General features: G+C 60.6%; 1 protein-coding gene across 1 annotated transcript; it reads left to right on the forward strand.

The window, feature by feature from the left end:
- The first annotated feature begins 4,428 nt into the window (after window positions 1–4,428).
- GPX3 (glutathione peroxidase 3) lies at window positions 4,429–7,156 on the forward strand. Its single transcript, XM_027718237.2, has 5 exons — window positions 4,429–4,610; window positions 5,543–5,696; window positions 5,912–6,029; window positions 6,246–6,345; window positions 6,436–7,156. Exons 1-5 carry the CDS (start codon window positions 4,524–4,526, stop codon window positions 6,637–6,639), a joined length of 663 nt encoding a protein of 220 aa, XP_027574038.1. The 5' UTR covers window positions 4,429–4,523; the 3' UTR covers window positions 6,640–7,156.
- Window positions 7,157–7,700: the final 544 nt, after the last annotated feature.

Genomic DNA, 7,700 nt, shown 5'->3' on the forward strand with positions numbered 1-7,700 from the left:
AAACTTCAATTGGGCAATGGTTGTCAGACAGCAGGAAGGATCCCTCAGGACTTTCTGACAGCGGTGATGGCTGCTTTCCTCCCACTCTAGTGACCAGCATCGCTTCCCCCACACCAGCCTCGTGCAGGGGTCAGTGGGGCAGGAGCAGTCCTGGGGCTGAAACGGTGTCCTGGTGACTCATGGCAGGAAAGGTCTCAAGTAACAGGATGAGTCAGGGATGTGGGGAAACACTACCGTGATGCTGGTGGGAATTGTTCAAATCCTATTTTGTCTGCTGGAAAGAGCAACCAGCCCTGCAGTGTTCAAATCCTGTCTCATCTCGTGTGGCTTGATCCACAGCAGTTGGCATCTGATATGGGTTGGGGCTAGAGGGGCAGGCGATTCCCGGGGAAGTAGGACCTTGGGCAAACACCTCCCACCCCAGGAAGGGAGCCCAGCACAGACCCCTGTGAGCAGAGGAAATGCCTGCGCTGCAGCCACGGGCTGTGGTTGTGCCGGGAGGAAAGGGACGTGTATTCCTTGCCCAGCCCAGAAACAAATTTCTGTTTCGAGCTGTTGACTCTCCCTTTCCCTCTCAAGTTGCAGAATTTGAGGCAAATAACCGGAGTTATTTTCCTGTTGTTCCTCCTCTCTCCCTCCCGTGCTGGCACGGTGCAGCAGCAGCTGGAAGACATTACGGATGTGCAGGGTGGGAACAGCCCCAGCTCTGCTTTACCCCCCCCACCCCCGCCGTGCCCCACCCCAGCATTGCTTCCCTGGGGACACTGTGGGGATGGCCAGCGGCATCTGGCACCAGGAACGTGAGCTGAGCAGCTTTGCTATGAGAGGAATAGGGAAGAAGCCACAAACATTGGAATGGTTTGAGAAGGAAGCCTGGTTCAGAGCAAAACACGAGGGAAAGCATGAAACACCTCTCCCCACACCCCCCTCCCCCCCCGTCCATGTAACCATGCCCGGTGCCTGATCCCACCTCCGTGTGCCCCTTGGAGCAGCCAAGGGATGTGAGAGGTTTCCTTTCATAGTATGAGTTTTCTGGAAAGTTTCAAGTCCGTGGCAAACATTTCCAGGAAAGGCCTTGGAAAGAGGGGTTTGCCTGTAACAACAACAAACACGAAGTGAAATGGCAGCTGGGGGAAAGCAGGGAGAAGCCAGGACATTTTTTAAATGAAGATAGGGGAGAATGGATATAGACTGAATTTCCAACACATTTGATTTGGAAATTCCTCCTCCAGGATGGAGTAAGATAAGCAAATCCTTCTCAGCCCTGGCTTCAGTGCCTGAACAGTGCTGGAGCTCAGAGGCAGTGTTTATGTGGTGTTTTGCCAAGGAAAAAAGCCTTTTCCTGCCTTTTGAGAAGCAGACACTGTGGCAAGCAGGCACGATGCAGGCGCTGAGGTGATTCAGCACCCACTGGGATACTTTCCTAGAGGTGCTGGAGTGTGGCAGGAGCTGGCTGCTGGCTCATGGGGGCTGCTGCTGGGGGACGAGGATGGGGCAACCCCGGCAGGGAGCAGGGGATGGGGGATTTTGGCTCTCACCTTGCCTTTGGACAGTCTCCCTTTGCGATGGGAAGGGGGGGGAGTCAGTGGCATTTCTGCAGGGGGACAAATCTTACCCTGGAAGAGGAAGGGATGGCAATGGGGAGGGGGCAGCAACCAGGCCAAAGCCTGGGGGGCTGCGAGGGCACTTGGGAAGGGGGTCCTTATTCCAAAAGGTGCTGGGCACCATGCCCAGCAGGGAGGCTGCCATAGAACCAGAGCAGTGTGCGGGAGCACATGGGCTGGGGCAGGGTGGCGAGGGCTGGGCGAGCTGCGGGCTGGCAGCGTGTGGAGGCCTCGTGCCCAAAGATCTGGGGCCTCTCGCCTGGCAGAGCTTGTTCTGCTTTTGCCTCCCATTGCACACCTAGAACAAAAGTTCAGAGGCTGCCCTGGGACTGATGCCATGTCAGGCTGCCAAAGGGAAGCTGCACTGCTGCGAGCCAGGGCAGTGCTGCCTGCTGCTGCTCAAGCTCACCACTACCACCCTGGCACACTGCTGGCCTGTCACTCTACATGGCAGAAACTGCTTGGTCAGTTCTGGGACAAGTTCAGTCAGCAGCAGTACATGGTCCCCACCCCTGCTTTCACGCTTTCTGTGCTCAGCTGTGACCCTGCAGCCTGGCACGAGGTCTCTGCAGCCCCTGGCACGCAGCTCGGGGACAGCCAGGGAGGCTAGTGGCAGCAGCAGTGTGGTGGCCACGGGGCTGGAAGTGCCTGGCCTCTCACCCCGAACTCCTGCCAAACATCTGCAGCAGGCGGGGGCTGGCTCCTGCCCAGCTCTGGTGGAAAAACAAGCAGGGAAGGAGGTTCGTGCGAGGGTCAGCCCGGCCAGCGCGCCTGCCACTGGGGGTGGGGGACCTCAGTCCTGCAGGGTAGAGTGACACACTGCCCTCAGACGGTGTTGCTGGAGCCCCCGGCACCCTCAGCTCTGCCATGCAGCCTGGGCATAGCAAGGCAGAGCATGGTGGGGACACTGGGTGACATACCCAGGCTGCCGTGGAAGCTCAGTGACACAGAGGGTGTCCATCGGCTGTGGCTCATTAAGTACTCCTCCATCCCCCACCTCCACCAAGGATGATTTGGCACCAGCACCCAAGGAGAGGGGACTTGGAGAAAGAGGTCCCTTATTTTTATTTTGATTTCAGGAAAACTCAGTTCTGAAGTAGCTCAGCCTTTCCCTGTGCATGGCAGGGATCAGGGACACATGGAAGGGACACAACCACCCTCAAGGCCTGGTCAGGCTCAGCAGTGTGAGCTGGCTGGGGAGCAGGGCACTGTGCCAGGCTCACATTGGTCCCTGTGGGCTGCAGGATGCAGAGAGGTGCAAGCAGTGTGTTGGCCAGGAGCTGCAGCCCCATGGCCCTGTGGCCCCAAATCTACCCAGAGCCTGGGAGGTGGCTGGGGAGGGTCAAACCCCTAATAATGGCTCCTACAGGTTCCCCGGTTTTGGCAAAGAGCTGCCTCACTCCCCCACATCCATGAGGGTCAACTGGAGCATCCCTGTGGCCAGCCTGGCTGTTGGCACCTTGTGATGGGCTCGGGGCAATCTCCAGGCAGCAGATGAGCATCTTGGGGGGTTGTCTGAACCTGGGGAAACACTCCACACCCCATGCCAGGGCAGGGCTAAGGCACTTCTCCAGTAGCAGTGCAGGTTTAAAGCTTTTGGGAATGCTGCCAGTGGCGGAGGGACCCACAGCTGCCCTACTCCACAGGTTCCCTGGGTGCCTGAAGGATGCACCCCACTCCCAGCCCTCCCACATCATCTGAGGCTGCATTTGGAGCCAGATAATATCAGCCTTTCCAAGGACATGGTGTTCCTTCCGGTGAAAAACATGGACTGGGAGATTGCTCCCAGCTTCCTCTTAACCCACGTCCTCGCTCCCCTTCCCTGGTGGCATCTCCAGCAGCCGGCTCGCTGACACCATCGTGGCCCTGCTTTCTTGTAAAGCCAAAGCTCCTACTGGCACTCCTCGTCCCCCCAGGGCTCACCCACTGCCACCCCATCCTGCCCTGCATCCCAGACCAGCCCCCACCCCAAACCGCAGTTTCCTATCCAGTTAATTCTCCCATCAGATGGTTTTGTTGGGGGATTTCAAGGAATTTACACCTCACCAGGGATATTTTCCTTGGAGACAGCCCAGGGTAAACGTTTGCATTCCTTGCCTATGCAAACAGGACCCTAGAAACTCCTGCCCCTGGGGACACCAAGGGCTAAGGGACAGTGGTGCCCTGCCTTTGACCGCAGCAGGGTCAGCGTGGAGCCACAGCCCCCGAGCCCCAGAACAGCCCCCCCCCAGGAGGAACCTTCCTCCAGGGCTGCTTCCAACAATACTCTAATTTACTGGGCACCAGGGAGAAAAGCAGGATCAACTTTCCCCAGCTCCGCCGTTGCAACCACTGGGGGACACTCCCCCTCCGACCCCCAGCCCGACCTCCCCGGGATGCTGCTGGGGGTGTTTAGTCCCTGCTCCTCGGGTGCCAGCACCCCTCTGGGGGGAAATGTCACCTTGGCTGGGTGCCCTGCGCAGGATAGGGCACCTCTTTGCTGCGACACTTCTCTCCCCCCCGCGCTCCCTCTGCCCCCCTGGCCCCTCTCCATCTCCCAGCCCCTCTCTCCCCCACTCCCCGTCCCCCCGGCACTTCTCCTCCCAACCTGCGGGTTTATCCCGGCTCGGATAACTTGTTGCATAAACCCTCTGCACATGCCGCTGCCCCGTGTTCCCGTGGGTGCCCCCGGTCCCTGCCAGGCCGTGGTGCCACCCCCGGGCAGTGTCCGTCCGTGTGTCCGTGTGTCCGTCCCAGAGCCCACACGGTTAACGCGGCCCCGGCCCGGCCCCCCCCGGCCATTGGCTCCCCCGCCGCAGCCCCGCAGCTATTTCTTGGCCGCCGGGCTCGGAGGTGACAGCAGGCGACAGCAGCGCTGGTCCCCGCCGCTGGCCCCGGGCTGTCAGGGGGGTGCCAGCACCCCTCACCCTGCGCCCCACCATGGGGGGCTGCTCCCGCAGCGCCTGGATTTTGCCCCTTTTCTTGGCTGGGCTCGTCCAGCCGGGGTGGAGTGAGCAAAGGGAGAAGGTAAGAGGCGGGGGGCACCCCCACGGGGCCTGTGAGGGGGGTGACGGGGGGCTGTGTGACACCCTGGGGACCCGCCTGTCCCCAAGGCTCTCTGCAGGGCTCCCCGGGGCAGGAGTGGGGCACGGTGGCCCTATGACACCCCCTCCTCCGACCTCCCCAGGGGAAGACCATGGGGATTTTCTTCCATGCACATCATCCAGGGGGTTCCCCCGTTTTTGGAGGGTGTGGAGCCGCCGTGTCCCTACAGCCCAGCGGGCAGGGGACAGGGGTGACTGTCACCCCCCCAGCCAGGCTCTCCACCCTGCCCGCTGGGACCCCACAGCCCCACGGAGCCTTCACTCCCTGGGCACAGCCCCTGACTTCACCTCCTGCCAGCTCCCAAAATAGCCCCTCCGAGCACTTGGCTGTGCCTCAGTTCCCTGGTGGGGGACAGGAGATGGGCTCCCCCGAGTTAACCCCTGTGGCCCGCATGCAGGGGCTGCTCCAGCCCCGCCCTGTCCCGTGCCACCCTGATCCCCCTGCACTGCCCCTGCTCCCCAGAGGCGTGGGGAGGTGCTGGGTCCTGCTCACTCGCCCACGGCCCAGGAGACTGGGGCCGGCCTCACTGTTTTCCAGCCTCTCCCCTTCCTGCCGCTCCCTAGCCTGTAAACATTCCCCCAGCTGGAGCCAGGCCCGCTGCCTGGGCTTGCACATGTGTGAACACATGTGTGCATCTGCATGAGCAAGCCAGCCTGTCCCATCACTGTGACCTTGGCATGCTGAAACCTGGCTGCTGCCAGCAGTATTTGGGACAGGGGAGAGACACAATGCTGGCAGCTGCACTCACAGCCAGTGCCAGGGCTGGGCCTGCTGCTCTGGTACCTGTGGGGATGGGGAATGGGGTGGCGGGCAGCCCCCCAGCCTGCTCCCATAGGATGCTCATCGCCCCACAGGTGGATTGCTACAACTCCGTGAACGACACCATCTACAACTATGGGGCCATGACCATCGATGGGGACGAGTTCATCCCCTTTGAGAGGTACAGGGGGAAGATGGTGCTCTTCGTCAATGTGGCCACGTACTGAGGCCTGACCCTGCAGTATGTTGGTAAGAGCCCTGCAGGGCACACACACCTCAGGGTCAGGGCAGGCAGCCCAGGAGTGGGTGGTATCACCCAGGGGTGCAGCCTTTGGCACGTCCCTGTGGCCTGTTCTGCTTCAGGGAGCTGGAGGAAGGGATAACATGTTCCGAGGGAGGTGGGTGCAGGTTTGGGGGTATGCCTGGTCCCCTGCTAACCCACTCCTGGCTTTGCTTGCATGCAGAACTGAATGCACTACAAAATGAGCTGAGAGACCAGGGGCTTGTGGTCCTCGGCTTCCCCTCCAACCAATTTGGGAAGCAGGAACCTGGCCAGAACTCAGAGATCCTCCCTGCTCTGAAGTGAGTACTGTGGTGGGGGCTGTGGTGCACCCCAGCTGTTCTGGGGTCCCCAGCTAGGTGGTGGGTGCATAGGCTGCAGCTCCTGCTGGCCAGGACCTCCCTCCCAGCCTGGGGCTGCGGCCCCCAAAACAGGGAGTTTTGGAGTCCCCTCACCACCCCTTGTGCAACATCCAGAGCTGTCCATTGCACAACCTCCTGCCCACTCTCCCCTTGCAGGCACGTCCGGCCAGGAGGCGGCTTTGAACCCAATTTCCAGCTCTTCCAGAAGGGGGATGTGAATGGGGCCAAGGAGCAGAAGGTCTTCACCTTCCTGAAGGTGGGTGCCGTGGCAAAAAGGGGTGAGGGGGCAGCACCCAGGTTGGTTTTTGGAGGGGCAAGGCAGTGATGCACTGGCCTTCAATTGCAGAACGCCTGTCCCCCGGTGACGGAGAACTTTGGGAACCCCAACAAACTCTTCTGGGAGCCTCTGCGTATCCATGACATCAAGTGGAACTTCGAGAAGTTCCTGGTGGGGCCTGATGGCGTGCCTGTCATGCGCTGGTACCATCGCGCCAACATCGGGGTCGTGAAGAACGACATCGTGGCCTACCTGAGGCAGCGGCAGAAGTAGGACAAGTAGAGCTGGCATGAGGGCTGGCATCCCCCCTGGCTGCTTCCCCATCCATTCCTTCCCAGGATGTTCCCTGGCAGCCAGAGCTAAATGCTGTCCCCTTCCATTGCTGCCGTCTCTGTCACACCCCAGCCAGGATGCTGGGCTGGGCCACCCTGTGTCAGAGACCTCAGCAATGGGAGTGGGACATTTCCAATAACCCCATGTCCCACCTCCACCCCTGGTGGTGACGTCTCCTGGCCTCCAGCTTGCACTCCTCTGCCCCACCATCCCAAGCAGTGGGAGGATGCAGGGGCCGACTGCCCCTGGAGCAGAAGACCACGTCTCCATGAAGGCTCAGCCCGAAAGCCCCCGGTGTGGGGTGGGCCTGGCCTGATCCTGCCAAGCACGGAGCAGCTCTTCAGTGCATTCAAGCTGCCCGTGGTTCTGGTGCACAGACGTGCTGCTCTCCCAGTCGGGGGCAGCTGACCCCTCGCCCCCCACCATAGAAACACCAAATAAAGGCTCTGCAAACGCACAGCCCCACTCCTTGGCTGGGGTAGAGGGGGAAGAGTGGGGAGGGCACAGCAGCCAGCCTGGGGGGAGCAGCTCCTAACTGGACAAACTCCATTTTTTTTCCCTGGGCAACTGCAAAGAAGGATTTGTCATCACAGTCCAGCATTTGGGGAGAGAAGGGGGACAGGATGTAGAGGTGGGCAAAAGGGGCTGCAGGCGGGACCAGGGACAGCCCCCAGTGAGGAGCATGCTGGGCCAGTGCCTCCTGCTGTCGCACACATGACAGCCATGCTTACACAAATAGGGTTGTGTTACACAAAGGGTTGTGTTTGTTTTTTCCCCTCCAGACCTGTTTTCTGGAGCAAGATTTGCTGTGCAATGTGAAAGACTGTCCCCAAGACACTACTGCATGGAGAGGCAGACGGGACAGTCGAGGCCTCCCTGCCCTGGCAGAGGTGGGGGGCAGGAGAGGGAAGGGTGAGGGGCTGAGCTCAGCACCCAGAGGGAGATAGGGGGGCACGGACTTGGGGCAATAGATCCTGGGGTGCCCATGCAAGGGTTGGGGA

Source organism: Pipra filicauda, unplaced genomic scaffold (assembly GCF_003945595.2).
Source record: "Pipra filicauda isolate LSUMZ 115617 unplaced genomic scaffold, ASM394559v2 scaffold344_size1527164_pilon, whole genome shotgun sequence".
NCBI classification, from domain to species: domain Eukaryota; kingdom Metazoa; phylum Chordata; class Aves; order Passeriformes; family Pipridae; genus Pipra; species Pipra filicauda.